The sequence below is a fragment of the Mesocricetus auratus genome, unplaced genomic scaffold (genome assembly GCF_017639785.1).
Source record: "Mesocricetus auratus isolate SY011 unplaced genomic scaffold, BCM_Maur_2.0 Super-Scaffold_6730, whole genome shotgun sequence".
Taxonomy (NCBI): Eukaryota; Metazoa; Chordata; class Mammalia; order Rodentia; family Cricetidae; genus Mesocricetus; species Mesocricetus auratus.
The window spans coordinates 66,519,187-66,545,709 of record NW_024429184.1 but is presented as its reverse complement, the minus strand read 5'-3'; the positions used below and the strand labels follow the sequence as shown (position 1 = coordinate 66,545,709).

Below are 26,523 nucleotides of genomic sequence, written 5' to 3'. Positions count from 1 at the left end.
AGTCTGAAGAAACAATGTTTCTTATACAGTTACACTGTAAGGCTGCATTGTGAAGGAGCCTGTCACCAAGTTCTTTCCAAGCGCTCACGGAGGGCAAGGCTCAGAGACCAGACATGTACATTTGCATTTGTTGTTGACAACTGTGGGCTGTAGACTGCCCTCCCTTCATAACCCCTGCTAAATGGGACTTGTAATCCCCTTCCCACCCACTCTCTTACTCCCTAGAGCAAGAATGTTGACTCCTGCTCTCTGTCACCTGTCAGAATCCATCCTCCTGTCACTGGCTTATATGGACAAGTCAGTCCAGGGTCATGTGACCTCGAGTTGCTAAAAACAGCTCCATCACCCACTCTGAACCAGGGCCTGCAACAATGTCCTCCATAGAGAGAAACGTAAAGGACACTTGATCTCACAGTCCTTGGAATTATTTCCAGGAAACACTTGCAGAAGCCGTTTGGGAGTACCAGTTCCCTGGCAGCACGCTTGCTCAGCGACGGCCAGGAAATGAGCGCTTCTTTGAATTACAAGTCTTTCTCCAAAGAGCAGCAGACCATGGATAACTTGGAAAAGCAACTGATCTGTCCCATCTGCCTAGAGATGTTCACAAAGCCCGTCGTCATTCTCCCCTGCCAACACAATCTGTGTAGGAAATGTGCCAGTGACATCTTCCAGGTAGGTGTGTTTGGAATCCAGAGGCTGGGGGTGCCCCTCCATCCTGCCTCGAGTGTTTGAAATCAGAGGCGGTCCCCTTAGAGAGCTCCCTGAGGCTGTTTCCAGCGTGTTTGAATCGTTTTCCCGGGTTCGGTTGTCAGCTTCCTCCTCTCTTCCAAATCCAGTTGCGTTTTCATTCTAAGAACCGTATTTGTCATTAGTAAAACAAAACAGATGCACTGACTATGTTTCAAAATTGAAAATGAGCTAGTGGTCAGAGTATGAGTGTTGGAGCCTCTAGTTGAAACTTTGGGTTATGAAAACATGGGACAGAAGAATGCTTCTTGATAAAGAGGGTGTACTGTGGGTTTGGCTGTGGGTCAGGGGAGGCCTGTGTTTCAGGATCGCTTGTAGTAAGCCCTGAGGAGTCAATATACTGCATGGTGTCAGAGAGTGAAAATAGTTTCCAAAAAGCTCCCCATGGGGCGGGCATTACTCAGTTCCTTTTCTTCTTGCTTGGCAAGAACAGGCCTCTAACCCATACTTACCCACAAGAGGAGGCACTACGGTGGCATCAGGGGGTCGATTCCGCTGTCCCTCCTGCAGACACGAGGTGGTGTTAGACAGACACGGGGTTTATGGACTTCAGAGGAACCTGCTGGTGGAAAACATTATCGACATCTACAAGCAGGAATCTACCAGGTAAGAGCTATTCCGAGAGCCAAACCTACTGGATGCTTTCTTTGTCTATTGTTTTCTGCTTAGTGGATCGGTGCACTGCACGTTCGTGATCAGTCACAAGTTAATTGTTCCTTAAAGGGCGTTTCCATGTCAGGCTTTCCCAATGAGAAAGTTACTCATGGAGGAAAGAAAGGAGCTGGAGCGCATGCCTGTGTGTTATCAAAGGCAGTCATGTTCACAGAGGTGTCATGCTACCCACAGCCTCGTACTACATTCATTTTAGACACATTGCAGGTTCCTTGTAAGTCCAGACCCTATGCTACAGAAACACTCTAGTACAAACATGCATATAAGGTCAGGAACATCACTGTTCAAAATACTCCAGGTCCTAGCTGCCTTGCCTTAAAATGATCTTAACAACAGTAATATTTAAAATTTAAAAACACTCTGACATCATCATTTGTCCTAAGAAAGATACAGTGCTGGTGCTCAGGAACTTCATTTACAGACATGGGATAGGAAATGCACTTCCGGCTGTCTCTCTGTCAGTGCACACTCTTAGCATCCACTTGTTGACCCATTCATTAAAACGTTTTTAAAGGCTTCTTATTATCACACCACAGAGGTTATACAGTTCCCTTCCTAGAGATGAAGCTGCAGAGTTTATTCCTAGAAGGCACGGTGAGAAGAGCCCTAACTCAATTCTACACAGGTCATTTGAGTTCAAAGCGTTAGTATCCACATGGAGTTCATGTAGAAATGGACCGTTTGTGATTCCTAGTATATGGGGCATATGTTTATGGAACATCTGCAGGGCTGCAAATGCCTTGCTCTCTTTGCATAAAGGTTGCACCATTAATCTAACATGTAATTATTGTGATTATTATGCCCATTAGTTTCTGCTCAAGATTCAGAGCTAAATTAGATAGTGCCGGGCTATAGAAGGGACCGAGGAAGAGCTTCTGATGACATGTTGCAGCCACCTGTTTCCCTTGCTTCCAAATCAATTGACAAGAAGGAAAGTGTTACCAGAGTTGCAGATCTGATTGCATCGTATTTCATTGTGTTAATGAAATGAATACATCTACAAAATGTTCCCACACCCCGGGCTCAGGGAACATTGCAGAAGAAGGGGTGGAAAGACTCTTAAAGCCAGCAGATCAGGGAGCTTGCTGTAAGACTGTGTCAGAAGCTATGTCCATAACTGCCCCCCACCGTGATTGCCTAAATGTGAGCTGAACAAGTATGACGATAGACATGCCAAAGTGGGTGGGGAAAACCCCCCAAGGCTTCAAACCACAAAGAACTACAGGCAACTAAGCAACGTTGAGAGTGGGAGGAATAGTCTTTCCCAGCAAAGAGCACACCAATTGGTTACCCAGTTTCAAAGGGTCAATCCTGAAAACATAATAAGAGTAACTGAGCGGGATATAATATATATATATATAAAGAAATGTATGTGTACATACATATGTGCAGGTAATAAAAATTTAAAAAGAGGCCGTGCATTTGAAAGAAAGGAGGGGTAGATGGAAGGGTTTGGAGGGAGGAAAGAGAAGGGAAGAATGATGTGACTATATTATAATCGCAAAAATAAAAAATGTTCAACCACACATTGTCTCCTTAAGAAATTACCATGGCAACTAATAACCAACCAATTATTAAGAGGCATTTATTCAACTATGGTTTCAGTGTCATATACACTGCCTTCCCAGAACAGGAGCTCCACAGTGCTAGCTCCTTAAACAGCACAAAGAAATGCACCACTATCAGGCTTCTGGGTTCTATTTACTGTAGTTATTTTTTTTTTTGCCTCACCACTCACCTAGTTGGAACTTCAGACATAAATGTAATAGCATTTGCTATGAAGTCTAGAGGACAGGCAATGTCAAAACTTGTAGTGTTAGTGTAACTATAAGATTACCTTAACCGTGAAGTCAGCCTGATAGTCCTCCAGAGGATAGGGAACACACTGTACAAAAACAGCCAAATTGCCACCACTAAAGCAAGAGTCAACAGGAATAAGGATAATTTTGTGATTATAAAATTCTTACATTGTTTCTTAAACTCGTCACTTTGGGGTGTTTTTATATGGTAGTTGCTTAAAAGGGCTTAGTCACATCAAGCTAGGTGTTCCTGAAGTAGGGAAGTCATACCAGACCTGAGCCCCAAGCCTTGGGATATATTCAGTGACCTTAGAATAACCTTGGGTATGCAGAATAAGCTAACCCCAACTCTAGTCTTTGGCGGTGTCAACAGAAAGGGGGCAGGCTGCTGTGATGGACTTTGAAGTATCATTCAATCTGGCCTCTTACAGAATAGCTGCAGTCGTGACAAATCCTGACCTTATCTAGCATTCTCCATTGTGATACACTATTCACGGTTAGGGCTGGGCAAGAGAAGACAGTTACTTGGTTAATATTATTATTGAACATAGTGATTAATTTGTTGATATGATAAGCAAAATGGCTTTGTATTGTGTTAGACTCTGTTCAGATGCTTTACCTGTGCCCCAACTGTGAGTCTTTGCTGTTCCCAATGATCCTCTGAAATGGGTTTTATTATCACACTATCCAAATATTTGAATGCTTGTGTGTGTGTGTGTATGTGTGTGTGTGTGTGTGTGTAATGCATGTGTGCTTGTTCATGTGTGGGCAGGTGTATGTGCACATGTGTGTGGAGTCCAGTGTTTGACCAGATGTTTTGCTCTGTTGTGCTCCCCTTTATTTTTTAAGGCAGGATCTGTCACTGAGACAGGAGCACAGCTGGCCAGCAAGCCAGGGGTTCTCCTTGTCACCAGGGTTAGAATCACAGGCTCACACCACCACACTTACGTTCATTTTTAAGGATGCTTAGAAATTCAGGTCCTCACGCTGGGCGGTGGTGCACGCCTTTAATCCCAGCACTCGGGAGGCAGAGGCAGGCGGATCTCTGTGAGTTCAAGGCCAGGCTGTACTGACAGCCTCCAAAACAATACAGAGAAACCCTATCTCGTAAAAACAAAAACAAAACAAAACAAAAAAAAACCAAAAAAAAAAGAAAAGAAAAGAAAAGAAAAGAAAAGAAAAAGAAATTCAGGTCCTCACGCTTGAATGGCAAGTACTTTACTGACTAAGACATTTCCCCAGCCCTTTAAAAATGCTCCAGTGGGAATGAAATACATAAAGACTTTAATTCAAAAAGAATTTTAAGCAGGACTACAAGGCCTCTAGTAAGAAGGGCTGTTTCACCTTTCTGTCTAACACTCTTAACTGTCACTCCCCAAGTGCAATAACTTTTAGTTCTCTTTCCTACTTCCTATTTATCACCAATGATAATTGCGTTACTGGTAACAAAGTTTTAGATTTATTTACTTTATTCTATGTTCATGAGTGTTTTGCCTGCATGTATATATGTATGTATGCATATATGTGCACTGTATGCCAGATGCCTGTGAAGGTCAGAAGAGATTATCGAATTCCCTAGAACTGGAGTTATACATGGTTATTAGCCGCCATGTGGGTGCTGGGAATCAAATTCTGGTCCTCTGCAAGAGCAACATGAGCTTTTAACCAGAGAGCCAATCTCTCACCCCATGTGCATGTTGCTGTTACGTTTATATCTCCTGTTTTCTTCTTCAATGTTAGGGCTATGGTGAGTCCTGTCAGTGCGGGGCTCTACTCTCTGCTTGGGAATTCTTTTTACTCCCCCTTAGGTCGAATCCCTTGATCCCATGTCTTATCTGTTAGCTTACAGTGTTGCTTTTGTGGACCACATTTCCAAATGTAATCTCTTAAGATGTCCACTGAATCCTCCTCTTCATAGCCTCCTCACACCCCTACCTTCACAATATCCCACAGAGGTGCTGCTACCTTCACAATATCCCATAGCGGTGCTGCTACCTTCACAATATCCCATAGAGGTGCTGCTACCTTCACAATATCCCATAGAGGTGCTGCTACCTTCACGATATCCCATAGAGGTGCTGCTACCTTCACAATATCCAATAGAGGTGCTGCTACCTTCACAATATCCCACAGAGGTGTTGCTACCTTCACAATATCCCACAGAGGTGCTGCTACCTTCACAATATCCCACAGAGGTGCTGCTATCTTCACAATATCCCACAGAGGTGCTGCTACCTTCACAATATCCCATAGAGGTACTGCTAGGGATTTTGGCTGCTGTGCCCCAAACTTCCTAGGCTTCTGTCCAGCAGGCCAGCAGCAGTCACTTCCTTGTTGTCAAGATGTTTCCAATGTCCAGCATTTGGTAGACCTGCCTTACTTGTCGTTATCTGACCTTTTGTATGCTTATAATTTTTATGTTTTTTATTTCCTTGATCTCTTTTGGGAGGTTCCCACAGAAAATATAAATAAATGCCATGCTCATTCTGCCACATGTAATTAGAAGACCCTTCATCTTATTCCTAGATGGGTGAACACTGAGGCCAAAGGTTTAGTAATCTATCTGAGGTCACACACACACACACACACACACACACCCCAACACACCAACACATGCAGACGTTGAGCTGGAACTAAGCTTTAAGATCACTTTAACTACAGCAGGACTAACTGAACTTCCTCATCGGGGCCTATTGCTCACTCCTCATAAACACTATGGCAGCCCCAGCAACCCAGGGGACAGAGAGAACGAGCCATAGGTGCCCGCTGTACTGAACAGTGAGAGACCACTTCCAGCAGTCAGCCCCGAGCCCTGAACCACAACTGTGTGCACAGTCACTCTCACCTAATACCAAGGATTTACCTCCCCAACTCAATGCCAAACTTGGTTCAGGTCTGTTAGCGGGTGTAAGTTGTCCACAGGGTTTTCTTATGCACTTGCGGAGAAGAGATTGGTGCCTCTAGACTCGTGTTGCTCCTAAACAAAGCAAGAACAAAACAACAGAAACTACTAATAAATAAGGGAAGAAAATGTCAATGTATTATGAAAAAAATGAATAAACTGAATCACAAACAAAAAATATAACCTTTTGGCTGTTTCCACATGTTCAGTATCTGTGTTTCCTGCATCGCCTGAGCTCTGGGACACTGTCTCTGCTTGTATCTACTGACATCACGTTGGCAGTAGCAGCAATGGTGCCCTCGGGACATGCACAGGGAAGACAAGCTGCATTAGCATGCCTGTACTCCCCCCCCTTTTGGAGCAGATATGCCCCAGACTCCAGCAAAGCCCAAGCTAACACTATGTGCAGATGACTTTGAGCAGGCAGCGGCCAACTTGTGACTCCTAGTCTCCAAATAACCCCCAAGTCCCAACTGACCCTGGATTTCCCACTTTTGTTTTCATTTTGTTTTTATCACCCACTCAATGAACAAGTTTTTCAGGAGCACTCCTCTGTGTGTGAACCACTGCTCTAGGCACCAGGTATACGACAGAAAAGAAGGCTGGCCATGGTGGCTCACATTCTGCTGGAGGAGGAGACAGGCCTGGGAAGGGAGAAGGGAGGCAGTCTTCCCTCCAGGGCCTCCCTTGAGACCCAAACAAAGGGGTGAAGCAGGAGGCCGTAGATTTTGTGGACGTATACAGTGTCAGGACCAGACAGTGACTCCTCTTGCAAACACTACATTCCAAAGTTTGGGACCAGAAGCTCATGAAACTTCCATGCAAGACCTCGAGCTTTCCTACCATGTATTCCCACCAGTGTCCAGAACATGACTTCTACCCAGCATAGTAGAGATGAACCACCACGCCCCCTGCCTTCTGCATCTGGCACTGCAGCTACACAATCCCACACACCAACACCAGGGTGTTCAAACACCTGGAAGCATGACTCACAGCAGAGAGTGTGTTTTACATCACACTACCTCTTTACACATCTGAATGATGTCTACATCACTCAGTGCACATGTGTAACCCACACACATACTTGAATCGAAACTTTCACAGTTAATACTTGTAATTCTTACTGCCCATCACTTGCTAAATGGGTCCTCGTATAAACACCCCTGTGATTTTTTTTTTTTTTGGTTTTTCGAGACAGGGTTTCTCTGTGGCTTTGGAGGCTGTCCTGGAACTAGCTCTTGTAGACCAGGCTGGCCTCGAACTCACAGAGATCCACCTGCCTCTGCCTCCCGAGTGCTGGGATTAAAGGCGTGCGCCACCAATGCCCGGCCACCCCTGTGATTTTTAAAAAGGGGATTTCAATTTTTTTTTTTTGGATAAAAAAACAGTGGCTAAAGTGAGATGTTTCTAAATAACTACATTTGGGAATATGAGAAATTTTTAAATTTGGTTTTATTTTCAAATATTTCTAACAGTTTGAGTCTTAACTTGTGAACAGACTTTCTGTTCCATCTGGTCCCCATAGTCCTTAATCTCAAATAAACACACAGAGGCTTATGTGTGTTTGGCCAATGGCTCAGGCTCCTTATTGACTAGCTCTCTCTTAATTATTAACCCATTTCTATTAATCTAAGTATCTCCCCATAGTCTTGGCTTACCAGAGAATGCCTGGGATCCTATTTTTTCAGTAGCATCTCTCTGGTGGCTCCTCTCTGCCTTCCTCTCCCCAGCCGCCTCCTAGTCTGATAGTTCAGCTTATACTTCCTGCCTGGCTACTGGCCAATCAGCATTTTATTAAGCCAATAAGAGAAACATATATTCACAGCATAAGAAGGACCTCCTCCCATCATTAACTTTTACACTTTTTATGCATATTTATTTATGGTGTATGGGGAGTGTGCTCATGGAGAAGACAACTTATAGAAGTCAGTTCTCTCTTTCCACCGTGTAGGCCCTGGGCTGAAGGTAGCAAGTGCCCTTACCCACTGAGCCATGTTGCTTGCCCCAAGCTCAGTGTTTATATGGGGCACATCGAATTTTCTGGGTTTTATATAAGGAGGCTACATCCACAGCGACCTGGCTGTGTTTCTCCACAGCGCTTCTATCATTTGACTTGTAGGTAGGCAAGGTTTCCCGGGGCCAGAGGCTGGAGGGGCCGGCACTGCGCAATCCCTCCAGCCTCAACTGGAGATGTAGCTCACCGGCAGCTTCCTCTCCACCCATCGTAAGCTTTCCAGAAACCTGTGAGCTTGCCTGTGGGCACAGAGCCAGAATGAGCTCCAAATGCCTGGCCAGACACCAGTGTTGAACTTTCAGGAATTCCGCAGGGCAGTTTTCAAATCTTGAACTGATGCGAACACACCATAAAAACTGTGGCAAATGGTAACTGACGAATGCTGTACATGGGCGTTTGTGGTCCTGAGTCCCAGCTCAGACAGACAGAGGCTTGTCAGCAGCAAATTGAACGTGAAAGGCTCTGGGAGTTTTCTGGTTGGGGTTGGTGGGGAGGGGCGGGATCAGGGCCAGTGCGTTTGCAAAGCTTGCCACCCCCTCTGCTCTGTATTTATCTTCCTGTCTCCTCCCAGGCCAGAAAAAAAGTCCGACCAGCCCATGTGTGAAGAGCACGAGGAGGAACGGATCAACATCTACTGTCTGAACTGCGAGGTGCCCACCTGCTCCCTGTGCAAAGTGTTTGGCGCCCACAAGGACTGCCAGGTGGCTCCCCTTACCCATGTGTTCCAGAGGCAGAAGGTAGGAGTTTCAATTCCCCTTCTCCCCAGCCTTTTCTAAGCAATAGTGAAGAAGCTCCAAGTAGCCAAAGAGGGGGAGCCCAGCAAAAGGGAGGCTGTATGGCCCCACAGGAAGCAGTCTTGGGGTTTGTCTCACGTTCGATTCTCAAGGTTGTGGGGCTGGTCAGAGAGGGAGAATGCTAAGGTTCAGAAAACCGTGCAGAAGGGCCGGGTCACTTTCTGTGACCGGTGAAGGTTGCTGAGGATAGGTAGTCATGTTAAGGGGGCTGCTTGCTAGCCAAGTGCCAGCTGCTAAAGACGACTCAGAGTTAACCTACAGACAAGAATTAGATGGCCTTCACTTTCCCCTCCCAGTCCCAGAATATTTTTTATTGTTCATCAATGAAATGTTCCGTTGCCCTCACCCACTCCTGGTGTGGGGGAGTCTTAACCATGGCACACAGGTATAGAACAACTTGAGGTCTGTGCCCTCTGCTGGTCTTCAAGGCGCCTGGGCCAGATACTGAAAGGCAGACTCTGGATGTAGTGCCTGTCCCTCACCCTAGGGACTGGATCCAGGCCTCCTCGTTCTGACTCAACACAGACTCCTTCCTCACTAGCTCATCCACCCTGCATCCTGCAGCAGCAACCCAGAACTCACGCTTCTGTGAAAAGACAGGGGTTACAAGCGTCAGAGGGTCAGTCGCACCTCAGTTCTTCCACTTACAATCGTTGATTCCAATTTTACCTCTAAGACCAGAGTTGAAATCAATTTGGAAGCCAAACTCTTGTAACCCTGGTCACAACTAGTAACCATGATTTGCATTTGTTTCTATTGTTTGTTTTCAACTTTTTAAAAATTTAACTTTGATTTCTTCCCTCTGTGCCCCCCAAGGCCTAGTATGGTAGAGCTCTGTGGTATCTGCCTTTGACTGCTTCCCTCAGAGGCCTGGAAATCCATGGGGTGGGCAAACGGGCGGTGGGAGGGGTAGGATCTCCATGCCTTTCCTGTTTGGTCAGAGTGGCTTCTCGTTTACTACAAGTTTCCAATGTTAACTTCCACGTGCAGACATGACTGCAGGTTTTGTTTTTTGTTGTCGTTTTGGTTTTTTGAGACAGGGTTTCCCTCGGTAGCCCTGGCCATCCTAGAACTCACTTTGTAGATCAGGCTGCCTTGAATTCACATTGAGTTAACTACAGTTTTCAAATGCTTTAAAACTAGGTTTACCAGACCTTGGCCTAGATCTCTCCTTTTAAATGTGAGAAAATTCAGGTTCAAATTGGTTGCATGTCTTGCTCGGTAACCTGGAGAAGTTTAGGCTAAAGGGATCTCCCAAGTCCCCATTAGGCACTCCTTGTGACTCTGTGTTCTAGGAAGAGAAGCATACTTCTTGGGTTAAAAGAACACAGGAATTTTGAAGTTATAATATCTGTTAAATCCAGTCAGTCACACGTTGTGTGACAGTCTAGTGAACAATTATATGTATCTTCACTGTATAAGCATAGTAGGATTGTAATACACATATGCCCAATAGATGAATATTTACTGCATTTATTGCTCAAGTAAAATTGGTCCTGAGTTGCACTAGACAATTCATTTTGAGTTAATCACCTTTCCTGGGTTTTGTATGGGGAGGCCACACCTACACCTACCTTTTACAGCGACTTAATTTACACCTAAATTAACACTGAGAACCTTCTGGCTTTCCTTGGCCACCTTCATCCTCAGATTTGTTTTCTGGGGCCAGAGGCCAGAGGCCAGAGGGGCATCACTGAGCCACTCCACCCACCTAAACAGGAAATGTAGCTCACCAACCCCTTCTTCACCCACAATAAGAATATGTCCCAGGAGAAGTCCACCAGCTTGTTTGTGGGCTTGTTTACTCCTTAGGGATTAACACCCCCCACCCCAAAGGATAATGCTATGACCAGCCCATGATCACCCATGGTTAGGAAACACATAATATCTTGAGTCCTTTTTTTCTCTCATTAGTCTGAACTCAGCGATGGCATCGCTGTACTTGTGGGAAGCAACGATCGAGTCCAGGGAGTGATCAGCCAGCTGGAGGACACCTGTAAAACTATTGAGGTAAGTCTGCTGAGTCACAGGGAATCAAAACCAGTCCTGATATTCCTAGGGACGAATGGTTGCTCAGGGAGACGCTGGAAACCCCATCCCAATGTCCCATTCTTCCCCTATAGAATGGCTTCCTTCCTGATAAATCTGAAACACTTCCTGACACCTAAGGGAACTTACCTCACAACTTAATGAGGTGGATTTTCACTACAGTTGCTCAGGCAGTTATTGTGTGTGTGTGTGTTCTTCCTCAGTCAACTCCTTTTGAAAGATTAATAACAAGACAAATCAGTTGCCAACAATGGAAGGGAACACTTGCTATTATTTAACAAGACTTCCAGGTGGAAACCGGAACAGTCTTCAGAAATGTTGATGGTGCTTCAGGAAGTCTTGCGACAGCATGACCTGCACACCTGAACTCTTATAGCAGTCATTATGGGGGACCTTGAGGAGGAGAAAGATCTCCCCAGTTGTGGCTAACAGGCTGGGGTATTAACCACTCAGTTTCCAGTACACTGTTTTCATTGTTGTGTGCTAGGCCTCTCTTATTATCTATTATTTCCTTTTGTCCTCATTTCCCAAAGATAACAGTTCTGACATATTCGATTGATTCTGTTCATGCATTCTCATAAAATATGTATTGCTTTTTTATGGATGTGTCTTAATTACTTTACTATTACTGTGAAATGACACCATGACCAAAACAACCTATAAAAGAAAACATTTAACTGGGTAGGGCCTTGCTTAAAGTTTCAGAGATTGAGTCCATGACGATAATTGTTAGCTAAGAGCCTACTCATTATCTGCAAGATGGAGGCAGAGAGAGAGTAAGAGAGAGAGAGAGAAAGAGAAAGAGACAGAGAGAGAGAGAGAAAGAGAGAGAGAGAGAGATTGAGATTGATTTTGGGCCCACTGTGGGCTTTTGAAACTTCAAAGCCTACCCCCAATAACTCCTCTACAAGGTCGCACCTCCTAATTCTTGCCAAAACAGTTTCACAAACCAGGAACCGCGCATTCAAATATATGGTGTATGGGGCATTCTCATCCAAACCATCAAGTATACATGCCTTCTAATTTCACAAATGCTATTGCTATTGCATTGTAGCTTCTTTGTGTTTTGAACCAAGCATTGTTATTAAGATCCATCCATGTCACTATAAGCATGAAAGGGGACAATCTCCCTTATTCTGCAGAGCTTACAGGCATGAAGATGCTTACCTGGCATTACTTTTCTATTACCAAGATGAAGTCTATTATACAAAACTGAGTATGTCCTAGAGGATGGCTTCAAGACTTCATTAGTTATCATTATCCCATCTTAGATTTACACATCATTAAAATCAATTTCCTTTCCTCAACGCATTAATATTACTGAAAATATCGTTGGTACAGGGAGCTTCACTTACAGAAGAGATATTTTCTCTTCGTGAAGAGCCTAAGAGATTTAGAAATGAGCAATGGAAACTGCTTTCTCTCTACTTATTTACAATGAATCAGCACTCCAGTGTGGGGCTACACTGAGTCTGGTGTGTATAAATAGCCTGTGGCTTGTGTTGAGTGAGACAATCTCTAGCCACCTCCAGGGACTGTGGAGCCTCCTCAGAGATGTCTCTGTGGAGAGGACAGCTTCCTGTCTGGGATAAAGACATCAAAAGATGTGTGGAGAGTCCAGTGGAGCTCTGTAGTCTTGGGCAAGAGAAACAACTTGACTCTGGCTGTGTTTAGGAAGGACAAGAGGTCATCTGTCACAGAGGGTAGCCAGGGCCTCAGCGGAAGCAGCCATCTCTAGTTACACTTGAGAACAAGCCAAGAAAGTACAGGTTTAAAGCTAATTCAGCAGAAAGGGTTTAGTGAGGGACAGTATGGAGAGCAACCGAGGTCAGGATCTTCACCCCTTTCTTACTGGTAATGTCAACACCCAACACGGCACACTTCTGTAAGTATTTCCATGGAGTCCTAGGAGAGGATGTACTATCACTCTTTCTGAGTCATTAAGATACTGGTCATCTTTAAAGTATTCATCTTCACACCAGGCTTGGTGATTTACACCTATAATCTCAGCTACTCAGAGGGGTAAGGAAGGGGGATTAGAAGTTCCAAACTAGCCAACATAAAAATAATAAAATAAAAATAAAAAGAGGTTGAGGACAGTTTTGAATGCCTATATTCATAACTAACCAGTACTTTCATGGGAGGAAAATTCAAAGGGGCTAGGACCTTTAAATAGAACTGGGGTTGGGGCTTTTGTTTGTTGTTTATTTGTTTGTGACAGGTTATCCAGGTTATCACTCTGTAGCCCAGGCTGGCCTTGAACTCAAAGTAATATCCTTTCTCAGACTCCTCAATGCTGGAATTAAGCTATCATGCCTGGCAATTTTCAATGTTTTACTTATGTATTTCCGCATTTCCCACCTTTGTAAAGTGAGTCCCCTATTTTTAATGACTAGTAACACCAAGTATTGAATGAGCAGATGTGGTAACACCAGGTGTGGATGAGCAGATGTGGTAACACCAGGTGTGAATGAGCAGATGTGGTAACACCAGGTGTGGATGAGCAGATGTGATAGCACCAGGTGTGGATGAGCAGATGTGATAGCACCAGGTGTGAATGAGCAGATGTGGTAACACCAGGTGTGAATGAGCAGATGTGGTAACACCAGGTGTGAATGAGCAGATGTGGTGTAGATAAGCATGGCTTTTTCTCATCAGTTTGGATGTTTCATGCGGAGGTGGGGCTGCCTCAGAGCCACTCCCAGATCTTTAGCTATGATTCCCATGCTCTGTTTTAAAAGGCTTGGGACCAGGCAAGCATCCACCTTGTTCACCTATAACCCAGAAAGACCCTGATGCCAAGGCCATCAACAACAAGCATTATTTAAATGCCACACATCACTTAATCCTACTCCTCCCAGGAAGGAATAATGCAATTCAACAGAGTGAGCATCAGCTGGGAGACCCCCAGACCCCTGGCCAGTACAGAGCTGTTTTGATGAGCAAGGACACAGGCTGAGAGGGCAGGGGCTGAAGCCCAGCCTGCGCCTAAAGGTCCAATTTGTTCCTTTACTAGAAACATTCTGGCTGTGTTCATGGGACTTCCAAGTGTTCATAACTGGAGCCTTGAAATGAATGTGTGGGCTTACTAACCTCATTCCACTTAAGATGGTTCTTTGTTCAGGATTATTAACTTGCTGTCTGTTTTTCTGTTTCTTTTTGGGGGGAGAGAGGAGTGGGGCTTTTGAAGTACTGTATCCTACAGGCAGCTACATTTCTGCACAAGTGTGTCCAGATGAATGCTGTAGGAATGTGGTGGAGACATGAATGGGTGGTTGAGCCACAGGTGCTCAGTGACAAGTGGCCAGGCTAAGGCTTTATCTTCAGGCTATTTTGGACACAGAGCTATGCTCCTTACATGGCAAAAGCAGTGGTCACAATCACTTTAGAATTTTCCTGTCATGCCTATGGCACATATCTAAACTGGGTCTGATGTTTTGTCTTACTTCTGTACATGACACTCTGGAACAGGATAGAAATGGAGAGAGGAATGCTGTAGCCTGGGGAGCATCAGAATTATCTCCACATTTCTAAGTCACAGAGTCTTGGGGCTGTAGAGTCAGAGGGATATCATCAACTATGCCATCTGGCCTGTCACTACTATACACATCATCTTTTTAAAAATTGTCCTGAGATTAAGTGGTTTCCATATCTTGAGGAGTATATGAAGTAGAGATATGAAGCATACATTTAAGTATTTATTTCTCTGGGACAGGATAAAATGGAAGCTTTTGAGTGGAGTCAAATTGTAGCCATTTGATCATCTTCCAAACTCCTATTCCCCAATAATTTATTGGATACTTCATTGTGTTCAAATAATGCTGGGGAATAGCCATGTCCTAAACTAAATGACACTGTAGTTGTTTTTTCCCTTTTTGAGAGATTAGCCACCCAGCTCCCAAATAAATGCACGGAGACTTATTCTTACTTATTAATGCCCAGCCTTAGCTTGGTTTGTTTCTAGCCAGATTTTCTAACTTAAATTATCCCATTTCCCTTTAACTATGTTTTGCCTCTGGGCTTTTTACCCCTTTTTATACTATGTATCTTGCTTTTCTTCTTACTGCACAGGTGGCTGTGTGGCTGGGTGAGTGGCCTCTGGCGTCCTCCTCCCCTCCTTTTCTCCCTCCTCCCTCTTCTCATTTTTCTGTTTTAGAGTCTAGATTTCTCCTCCTATTTATTCTCTCTGCCTGTCAATCCCACCTATCCCCCTTTCCTGCTTAGCTATTGAATGTTCAGCTCTTTATTAGACCAATCAAGTGTTTTAGATAAGCAAAGTAACACAGCTTTACAGAGTTAAGCAAATGCGACATAAAAGAATACAATGCATCTTTGCATCATTAAACAAATATTCCACAGCATAAAGGATGTAACACATCTTTAACTAATATTCCAAAACAGTACTGAATTTTTGGGAAATGTTTATTTTAGCAGAGGATTTAGAGAGTTAAACAAATATGTAATGTTAATTTTGTAGAAAAATGAACCAATATGAATCCAACCATTAAGGATGGGGAGACAGCTCAGTTGGTAAAGGGTGTGTCATGCAAGCATGAAGACACAAGTTTGATACTCAGAACCTATATAAGAAAATACTGGAATGGTGGTACATGTTTGTAATCATAGCATCAGGGGAGGCAGGGATACATATGTTCTTGGGGCTTGCTGGTCAGCCAGCTTAGCATAAGCATTCTTTGGATAAAAAAACAATCTATTGTTTTTCAATACAAAGCTTATTTTGCAATTGCATATGATACATTTGTGCATGTAGTTTACATGGGTGTGTTTGTGTGTTCTTATGTGTGTGGGTGTATCTGTGAACATGTGTACGTAGAGAGCCAAGATCAGTATCAGGTATCTTCAGCAGTTGCTTTATCTTATATACTGAGGCAATGTCTCTCACTGAGCCCAGAGTTCACCATTCTGCATTGTCTGACAAGCAAGATTTCTCCAGGGAGTCCAGTCTGCTTCACACACATTGGGATTACAGATGATCTGACATGCCTGCACAGCTTTTCCTTTGTTCTGGGCATACAAACTCTTGTCCTCAGGCTTGTGGGGCATTTTCCCCATGGAGCCATCTCCACAGTCTTGCACATCTTGTTTTGTATCGTTGCCGATAATGATAAAGATGGCTGAAAACAGAGCCTCCCCACTTTGACATTTCTATAAAGGCTACAGCCCGTTAATGGCTTTAGGTCAATATTGAAGACTGCCTATCTACTTCCATGGGAATAGCTGGGTACCTGATGTGCTTTTCTTTTCATTTGGGGTTTCAGCCTTGGCTAGAAACAAATATTCCACCTGTCCTCCTCTTACCATATCACTGTGTGCGGGGTAATATTTCCTTTGTGAAATATCTCTTCCCTTATTGCATCCATGCTTGGTTCTCCTTGGAGCTGGGGGGAACTATATTTTTATTAAAGTATTATAGACAACTTCAATTTGTTTTTCTAAGAAGCCAGAACATACAATAGTTGTGGCAGACAGGAGAAGAGTCACTCTGCAGCCAGAGGCTTGCCATCAGAAGCGCTTGTCTAGTACATCAAGGCCAGTATCTAGTACATTTGAAGTGGAATAAGTTCACTGACTAAGCACACATATGCAGGTGCAAGGTCACAACACACACACACACACACACACACACACACACACACTATAGAAAGTAGAGACATCAAAAAGAAGAAAATGGAAACTATATGAAAGAATAAACTTAAAAGTTCACGAACTATGCATCTTAATTCAATTACTATGTGAAGAAGCAGAGGAGGAATAATGGGAAATTGTCCTTAGTCTATTTAATGAAGTAGATAATGTACTATGATAAAAAACAAGAGTAAATCTTTGAAGAGAATAAGGTTTTGTGAAGAAGAGAGAAATATGGTTGTAATCATGCTTTTTCAGATAATAACTGTCCTTCAAATTTTCCTATTTTCAGACACATAGATGCAAAGAAATCTGCATTCCCCCCCATGAAGACTACATTTTCCCCATTCTATTTTTCAGGTTACTACAGGTTTACTGTTGAAAGTATTGCAGGTCCATATTTTTAGAGACACAGAGAGGATTGGATTCAGAATGACTGACTATTTTATTGGTCAGCACATACCTGTTCCTTAACTAAACTAAGCAAATTGATAGCCAGAGGCTATCAGTTGTTGACAGCATTCTTGAGGTCCTGTTCCTGAGAGAGATAGGAAGGCACCAAGCCAGTCTCAGAGGGGACAGAATAGATAAGTGAGGCCTGCCTTCCCAGGGCATTCCCCATGTGAACCATTGGGTTTGCCTGAAAACCATAAGTTATCAAAGCATTCCCATTCCAGTCTTATGATTCCAGGGAGCAAGGCTGAATTCCACATTTCAGGGACGGATTTGTCTTATATTACAGGCTACAGAGAATTATATACAGGTCAAACAAGCAAGAGGAGAGCATGCCCCTTTTCTGTTAGAAATTTTAAAATATAATCATTTTGTTTTGCATTTATCATTTATGATGAACTTTATACTCACTGCTTCCTGAACACTGGAGCACCACAGCAGGGTTTAGGTTGCATGCTGCCCAGTAGATAGTAAGCAGTGAGTTAATTTTGTTGAAACAATGAACGAAGGAACATAAATCTGAAGTATTTAGAGAGTGTTGAGAGCCCACTTTCAGCACAGTAGATCTAATTAAGTGGCCTATTCGCAATTCATAAGCATTTTATGTAAGTTTTAAACTTTTTGTTATTTGGATTGAGCATGGTGGCGTATGCTTTTAATTCCAGCACTCAGAGGTAGGTGGATCTTTATGAGTTTGAGGCAGCCTGGTTTAAACATCAAGTTCTAGGACAACCAGAACGACATAAAGAAAACTTGTCTCAAAAAAAGTCCAAAAATTATTCTTTAACAATCTCATACTTGTATATAATGTATAATGATATCTGCCTCCCAATGTCACTCATCTGGATATTTTCTTTTTTCAACACCTTCTCTGACTTTCTGTTCTTTTATGAATGTATTTTGTTAGGTTGCTTGCATGAACCTAGGTGTGGGGCTATTTACTAAAAAACAAAAATTTGACTGTCACCCCTAGCAACCATTACCTGCCAGTAGACCCGAAGCTAGGGGTGAGGACTCCTGAGCCCTCCTCCCTATGCAGGGATGTTAGCAGCTCCACCTTGGGCAGGACTTGACAAGTAGCCATAGCTTCTCTGAGTTCAGGAGTGTACTGGCCATGTCATGTCTGGAACACAGCACTCTATAGCACTCTTCCCACTCTCAGACTCTTTCATTCCTTCCGTCTGCCCCTGAGCCTCGGGGGCGGGAGGTATTATTGATGCCCCATTTAGGGCCAGGCAATCAACTATCACTGATCCTCAGCAATTTGACCTGTTACGAGTATCTGATTTAACTACTGCCCAGTAGTCTAACCTATAGTTATGAACATGCATTTTGGACAGCAGTTTGACAACATGTCCATTCTGTAAACAATAATAGAATAGGAGGTTTCCACCTAGGGCTTATGACCACATGACCTTTAGAGCAGGTTTACAGTACCAGTCATAAGTTCCCTAAACTCCAATAAGAAAGGCTAGTTACTCTCATAGCAGGTATGCCACTAATGCCCCAGTGAGCACACTTTGACTTTTAGGTCAAGACTATAGTGTGCAGGGTCCACCAATGGGTAGGGCTGTTAATGGCTTTTCTTTCCCAGCAGTGTGAACAGCACCTGTGAAAACTACCCAGCATGGAGGGAGCCTTCAGTTTGGTTATGTCCTGCAACCAAAGCATATGGTGTCTTAGCAACAAGATCTTACCATCTAGTTCTGGGGGACAATCAAGAGCAATGCACTAGCCTGTATGGTTTCTGGAGCCTTCGAGGCCTCCCTAACAATACATAGGCGAGTGTCCCACATATGGCATGAGGATTTTTATTTAACAACCTAGGACCCCACTTCTGAGAGCAGCATTATCCACCCACTAGGATACCTCTGTCCAAACTCAGTTTTGATTATATTTTTAAAATTAACTGACAAAGCAGTAGAGGTTCCCATAATTTTTTTCATACATCCTGAGTTTCTGTTGACATTTTCCCCAACACCCACCCCATACCCCATCCCTGCCTAAACCTTTCCATTCCCAATACTCCTCCTCTAACTCCATACATGTGATCTATTATCCTCTCCCCCTGTTAAGGCCCCCTCTTTTCTCACAGGCCCATTTGAACTTCCTACAGACGTTTCAAATTAAATGTACAAACCCACAAATTCAAAACTAGGACCCAAGCAGGAGAGAGAACATGGTGTGTCTCCCTATGGACCCTTGTTTCCTCACTTTATGTAAATTTTGTCAAGATACTTACAAGGATGGGCACAGCCGGGAGACTTATGAGTTCAGTGTTCTGTCGTGGTCAGACCCCTGGAATGGATGGTAGAAAGTCCCTTAACATGAGGTCACTGTTGAGTTTTAGCTTCCATGGGAGTGAGTTCATTTGCAGCAGGTGACTTCTAACAACTACACCATTTCAAGATCAAATCACTGAAGGAGACAAGTTAAGGGGTTTGAATCTATACTGGATGAATAATGATACCATTCTTACTGTGGGACCAGTAGAATTGTAAGAGCTTTTCAAAGTATCAGTGACACAATTAAAGCATAGATCAAGCATGTAGTAGTACTTCCCACACTGTGAGGTATAAATGAGTGACCATTGCTGCTAAGATGATAAAAATTTCATTAAAATCCAATCTGTGAAAATGACTTAAAAACCAAAATAGAAATAAAATGCTATTCGTAGTCAAAAATCATACAAATACACTTAGTTATTTTATTTAAACCACTAATTACATTTATTTGGTTGAAAGAAGGGTCGTATTCTTTATTAGGTTTGAGAAAATACACTAGACTCTCATCACAAATGATTTAGCGTTCACTGACACACACTTGGACGTTCTCTTCCGTATATTAAATGGCAGACAAGAACACTGTGGTAAAAGGCAGGCTTTCCATCAGATCACATCTTACTGTCACATGCGCTATTCGTGTTGCTAGGGCTCAATTCATAGTGGAGCAAGCTGGCAACAGTCCTCGTAAGCAGCGGCACTTCTAAATACCAGAGACAAGTTTCAGGACCACGCTGGGCACAGGGTTGCCCGTGAGCTTTGGACGAAAGGTACTATAGTAAGAGATGGCTTCACTGGAAGACTACTGCCAGGCTTCAGTTGCAACTTTGGCCAGCCAATAATGTCTATATCTAAGAGGACCCTTTGTCTGATTACTTTGACACCTGACAACACACTAATTTTTGTCTCTTCCTTCCCCACCTTCATTCCTTACTCTGACCTCACCATGACCTCACTCTGACCCTTGTCTCATGCCACTTCTAGGAAGTTTTCCCTGAGTCAACACATTTGGTTCCCTTGAATATCCGGTCTACACTAAGGGTTGACCTAATGCTCTACACCTATGCTGCTGGAAGATCTCTAGCATGTTTCCTTTATTTGGCCTTTTATATTACATCACATGATTGGCCCCCAGTTCCCTTCAGTAAACTGTGAGCTATTGAGGAACGGGAACTATGTTTAATTCATTTTTTCGTCTCTGTACTTGCGGGACAGAAAAAACATACTTAAGAGTTGTTTGCTGAATGAACCAGTGCGTAGATGGCAGCTTTATTATCTAAATAGTTCCAACTACAGTATCTCCTGCTTGCATTGGGTTATAAAGTGAAACAGATTTCCAGGAATGGTGATGGTGGTGAGTACCTGTAACCCAGTATCTGAAAGAGAAACAAGAGAAACGGAAGTCTGAGGCCAGTGCTGACTTCGTAGTGCATTGAAGGCCTGTATGAGCTATAAGAAACCTTGTCACCACTACCACCCCAGAAAAAGCTGTAATATTAATACTTGGGAGACTGAAGCAGGAGGATCACTACAAGTCTGAAGCCAGCCTGGGCTACATAGTGAGTTTCAGGATAGCCTAATCTTCAATGTGAGATCCCAACTAGAAAAACAAAACAAACTAAAAAACAATCTCAAGCAAGCAAACCAAAAACCAAACCATATACCAAGAAACTACTAGGCATAGATAGATGGCTTGGTACTTAAGGGTACTGGATAGTCTTACAGAAGACCTCGGTTCAATCCCCAGCACCCACATGGTGGCTCACAATCTGTTGCTCCAGTCCCATGGGATCCAGCCCTCTTCTGACTTCCTTGGGCACAGGCAAAGCATGCATACAGTAAAATAAATCTAAAGGGGCTGTGGGCTGTGGGATGAAGGCTTTTTGTGTGTATTTGTGGCTCATACTTCTCCATGGACACGTGGGCAGATCCAGGGCCTATTCCCAATGATGTCTATAGTTTTGATAGTTAATAAATGTATGTAAGCATAAGAAATCAAGGCCTGGTAACAAAGGGAACAGGGTTTACTAAGCTGAAAGAGCATGAGACAAGGGCCAGAGGGAGCTCATGGTGAGGTCAGAGGTGTCAGACAAAAATTACTTGAGTTCTCAGGGCAGGAGTGCTAGGTGCAGTAACTATGTCGTACAACCTGCTCTCAGCCATGAAGCCTGAACCCAGAGATAGTCAGATCCTAAGACCCTGGCACACACACCAAGCTCACTAGAGCTGGAGAAAGCAAAGGCTAAGGCATGGGCCAGCTGGAGGGCTAATTAGTGATGATTCAACACAGACTTCTGAGGCATCAACCACACAATGCATGTGAGAGTCAGACCTGAGGGACAGCCTTTCTTGCAACATCCCCCTCTCTTCAACAGTGCTTGGTAAATAGATGCACCTCCAGATGCAGATATGTGCCATAGGTGCCACATTATGGAGTTTCAGAAGGTTAAATGATGACAATTTGCCTTAGAGCTCCAAGAAGGCTCTATGTAAGAAGTGGTACTCCAAGGACGCCTTCGAGGTGATGTCACGCTGTCTCTGTGATGTAGGGAAGGACATCGTAAATTAAGGAAGAGCAAGAGCCAGGAAGGGAAGTGGTTGATTTTTTTGCTGGACTACAAGTTATGTGATACAGGGAGGCAGAATGTTACAAAGGAAAGGTAGACCCTGATTGTGGGAAAAAGCCAGTTGCAAAGGTTAAACATTATTGTTTACACTTTGGATCCATAACAGAAAAAGCATGATTAGAAACATAGTCTAAAAAAAGAGAATATGGCTTCTTCCAGTTGCTTGGTTTGGAGAAGGGAATCCCAAATTCAGAGGCCTGTGGGAAGCTCTAGAAGAGAGAGTAAAGTATGCACAAATTAAGAAGTAATGTAATTTTTCTTTACCTCCCCTCACCAAATATGGCATGTAGTCTGTACAATCTAAATAAAATATAGTGTAAAGCCTGTTATAATTTCTATGAAATTCTCCAAAAGTCCAGGGCTGGAGAAATGGCTCAGTTGGAAAATTTCTTGCTCTGCAAGCTTGAGGACTTGGGTTCAAATCCTCAGGCTCACACAGAGTCAAACATGGCAAAGGGACTGTGATCTTAGCACTGAAGAAGCAGAGATACTGTCTAAAAATATGGTGGACAGAAACTGAAAAAGATACAAAGCATTGATCTCTGGCTTCCACACACATGTGCACACACTTACACATGCATTGGTACACATAGGTCCACACACATGGATATGAACACATAAATACAGAGAGAGATTATTGACTTATTTAGCCAATATGATTCAGTGTTAGATGTCTACCTAAATATCAAATTGTTGAAAATGAGGCTTTTGAAGTTTTACCACAGTGTCTGTACCTACAGGGACAGCTGAAGGGGAAAGAAAAACTCCATATCTTCCATAGGTAGATGCTCTTGTCTCCTAAGATGTCCAGATGATCTTTCCACTAGACTTCCTCACATACAGTTGCTAACATTGGCTAACCCAACTAACAGGAATGCTGCAGGAAGCAGAAGCAGGACCTGTGTGAGAAGTTTGATTATCTATATGGCATCCTGGAAGAGAGGAAGACTGAAATGACCCAAGCCATCACCCGAACACAAGAGGAGAAACTGGAGCATGTCAGAGCTCTTATCAGAAAGTACTCTGATCACTTGGAGAACGTATCAAAGCTGGTGGAGTCAGGGATCCAGTTCATGGATGAGCCGGAAATGGCAGTGTTTCTGCAGGTAATGCTTTTTGGCACCAAGAACACAGACCCAAAAGGTTGGTGCTGAGAATTATCTGTGATCACATTTTCAGTATTTTATCCACATTTCATTTAAAAACCTACTTTGTTAACTAAAAACTTTATCCATTTGGTATTGCTTAAGTAGAGAGGGTGGCATTTAGAAATCCAGCTAGGAGATTCTAAGTCACAAATAGAGGGATTAAATCTCACCAGCTTCATGAAAAGAAGCCAAGTAAGTTTATTTTTCTTGCTTTCACAGAATGCCAAGACCCTATTACAAAAGTGAGTATTTTCTATTTGCTTTAACAGCACATTTTTCATTTTTACCCAAGGCTATCAGACATTAAACAGTGACAGAAAATGACAAGTGTCTTTGATGCAGGATCGCGGAAGCATCCAAGGCATTTCAGATGGAGAACGTAGAACAAGGCTATGAGATCATGACCCACTTCACAGTCAACCTCAATAGAGAAGAAAAGATTATACGTGAAATTGATTTTTACAGAGGTGTGTTATTTCTTTGACTATCTGTTTCGAATTGCATTATGGGAAAGCTGTTGAGTGAGAGGAATGGGGGAATGTGCAACATCCTGCAGGACAGCCATCTGTGATCACGGGGGTCACAAGCCATGTGATGCTCAGCCTCACCACAGGATCATATAGCTTTTGACTGTTTATAGTGTTTCAATGCCATTATCAAGGGTTTGACTGTGGGTAATTAAATCCTTAAATATTGGCATAAATGGTGATAACTCAACTTCAACTGTACCTGAGTATGAATCATAGTGGTGTAAAGGAAAAAAGATAAAAATGAGTCAAAAAGAAAACACAGAAGACATCTGGGCTAGGTATGACAGCACAGAAATTTGATCAGACATCAGAGGATGAGATGGTGACAAGTCACAAAATCAGTCTTAGCATGGAAATAGGATAGGGTCCATGAGCTGTAACTGTGTCTTCTGCTCTTGGTTCAGAATTCCCACTCTTAAAACTATCCTGCTGAAACACTTGAAAGGGAGTCAATAACTCTGGAACTGATAACCAATTCTGACTGCCTTGACTCATTGTAGATATAAAAGAGACACGAAAACAGCAGTGGGCCAGACCACTAGCTATGCCATGAAATTGCACCAGCTCCACAGACACAAGTTTAGAGGTTCATCTTCATAACAAATTACTATGTTTTGTACAGAAGCTTGCAGATATGGTGGCTGTGATAGAAATATAAGCAGGCTCTGTGAGTAGGTTGTATGGGGGAGGGCAGGGGCAGCTTTGTACTGGGGATGAAAGCAAGTCAACGATTCATTCACATTTGCCCTGCCGTGGAGAATATAAGAAGCACAAGCTTTCAACATGGCACACCTGAACCATTGTCTAGTGTCAATTGAAGGAAATTCTCTAGCCCTAGGCTGTAGGTGCTAGTTATTAACTGTTTCCATGGCTACCATGGCAGTTATAAAAAGTTTAAAAAGATCTTATCTCACTAGAAGAGGAAGATGAAGAGGATGCAGGAGAAATAGAAGACGAAGGAGAAGGAGCAGATGCAGCAGAAGGAGAAGAGGTAGAAAGCGTTCAAATAGAGTCATCAGGGGAAGAGGAAAGCCTGGAAAAAGCCTCAGAGCCCTCTCAGCCCTCCTCAGAGCTCCAGGCTGCCTCTGGGCCACTCCTTACTTCCTCTCCAGAACCGCCTTCATCCATGGCACCTGCTGCAGATGTCCCGGTGACACAGGTAACCATTCATTAGTCCCTTCCTGCCAAACTGCCTCATTGCCAAATACTGTAAACAACTTATTCTACTGTGAGACAAGAGGAGGTCAGGACAGTCACAATGTCATGGAGAAATGCCCTCTAGGTGATTCAGCATGTTCATGGCCATTATAGCTGGTTGGCAAGACTTGCCACTTTTAGAGAGAGAAAGACAGAGAGAGAGAGAGAATCTGTCTGTGAAATAAGAGTTGCTCATGGGAAAACAATCTCTGTTAAGAATGTCTGTGTGTGTGTGTGTGTGTGTGTGTGTGTGTGTGTAATAAGAGCTGCTCTTGGTAAATGTAGTCTACCTTTTGTTCCATAGTCAATGAAAACATAGAGTACATTACATAAATTATTCGAGGTGAGAAATGAAGGTGATTCTACTTCAGAATATTGAACCTCCTGTACAGAATAGAAGAAGAAAATAGAGAAACCACAGGAGCTCACATAGCTTACCCTGAAACACAGCTTCATCTTTCCTTAAGTGGACAAGCAAATAAAGCTTGGGTTTCCATTTGGTTGTTGTTTGAAAAAAGTGCAGTTAAAGGTATTCTAGGAAAATAGTGTCTGGTCAGTTGACCTGGGCTTCTAGAAAGCCACCGTTCAGTTTGGGGCTTTTATGTTAACTTCCAGGATGCGTCAGTGCACAGAATCCCAGTCACTGAGTGTGGCAGGAAAGGCAGGGTCATCAAAGAGGGGCCTTGGTTCTGCTTCTGTGGGTTGAGATTACTGACGGAGCCAAAATCCACAGAGAACCCAGACATGGAATCACATTCTGTATTCCGTCTCCCTGGAAATCCAGAATAAGAGATAAAGCACTTTTTATTTCCCAGAGCCTTGAACTTCTGAGCCTTCCAGTGGCATTGAACGAAGAGCAGACATCAGTGAGGGTTTGGTTTGGTAACTTAGGTTTTTAAAACTCGGTTTTGGGGACCCACATATAATGCCAGGACTAATTTTGGTCAATAACTTGCTATTTGTAATATCTGATAAACAACTTTTCACTCAAGGGAGGCTTCTGCTCTCCCCCTATCTGGGCTACCCTCTAGTGGAAGGCAAGCACAGACGCACATAGATGCCCATCAGGGCACAGCACTATGGCGAGCATTCCATCCCAGCATCCCCAGAGAGCTCAGGGTGTTCAAACCCAAAGGGAAATAACACCAACTGTTTTTTCCTCTTCTTTTTTACTTGTGACCCCATCTGTTCTGATTAAGGGGGAGGTGGTGCCCATTGGCTCTCAGCAAACCACACAGTCTGAAACTCCAGGCCCTTCAGCAGCGGAAACCACGGATCCCTTGTTTTACCCTAGTTGGTATAAAGGCCAAAACCGGAAAACCATCTCCAACCCACCTTGCACCCCTGGGAGTGAAGGTCTGGGACAAATAGGGCCTCCTGGTGCTGAGGATTCCAGTGTGCAGTCGGCAGGAGTGGCAGAAGCCGCAGCCAATGAGCAGGCAGCAGTGAGTGGTAAGGAATCTAGTTCACCTGCAGCTACCTCTCAGGTTAGTGTTGAAGCTCTTCTATGTGAATGCTTTCCCACACCTGCTACAATGCTGCTGGAATAGGCACAGCCAGAGAGCAGGGCTTTCTAAGGAGCAGGGAGAAACTGCTGCCTTTGGGAAATGCCGCAATATCTCATCCTCCAATGCTGGCTTGCACTTAGGCATTCTACCCAAGA

General features: G+C 43.5%; 1 protein-coding gene and 1 long non-coding RNA gene across 6 annotated transcripts in view; one reads left to right on the top strand and one right to left on the bottom strand.

The window, feature by feature from the left end:
- The first annotated feature begins 334 nt into the window (after positions 1 to 334).
- The window catches only part of Trim55 (tripartite motif containing 55), a 43,573-nt gene continuing 17,384 nt past the window's right edge, over positions 335 to 26,523 (top strand). The window contains exons 1-9 of one of the 4 annotated variants that reach the window (XM_040741459.1): positions 335 to 672; positions 1,181 to 1,353; positions 8,706 to 8,871; positions 10,843 to 10,938; positions 22,858 to 23,091; positions 23,353 to 23,375; positions 23,476 to 23,600; positions 24,581 to 24,822; positions 26,060 to 26,347. In XM_040741459.1, coding sequence (XP_040597393.1) covers positions 505 to 672; positions 1,181 to 1,353; positions 8,706 to 8,871; positions 10,843 to 10,938; positions 22,858 to 23,091; positions 23,353 to 23,375; positions 23,476 to 23,600; positions 24,581 to 24,822; positions 26,060 to 26,347 — 1,515 coding nt within the window. In that variant the 5' untranslated portion in view covers positions 335 to 504. The remainder of the gene's footprint in view (positions 673 to 1,180; positions 1,354 to 8,705; positions 8,872 to 10,842; positions 10,939 to 22,857; positions 23,092 to 23,352; positions 23,376 to 23,475; positions 23,601 to 24,580; positions 24,823 to 26,059; positions 26,348 to 26,523) is intronic. The other 3 variants (XM_040741458.1, XM_040741460.1, XM_040741461.1) reach the window with 3 other exon arrangements.
- On the bottom strand, positions 19,787 to 25,592 carry LOC121138779. Of its 2 annotated transcripts, none has more exons than XR_005875644.1 (3): positions 25,299 to 25,592; positions 20,585 to 20,734; positions 19,787 to 20,115 (listed from the first exon to the last, which is right to left on the bottom strand). It is a non-coding gene; the product is annotated as an uncharacterized LOC121138779 (long non-coding RNA). The 2 variants fall into 2 exon arrangements; XR_005875645.1 differs by having other exon boundaries at positions 19,787 to 20,061.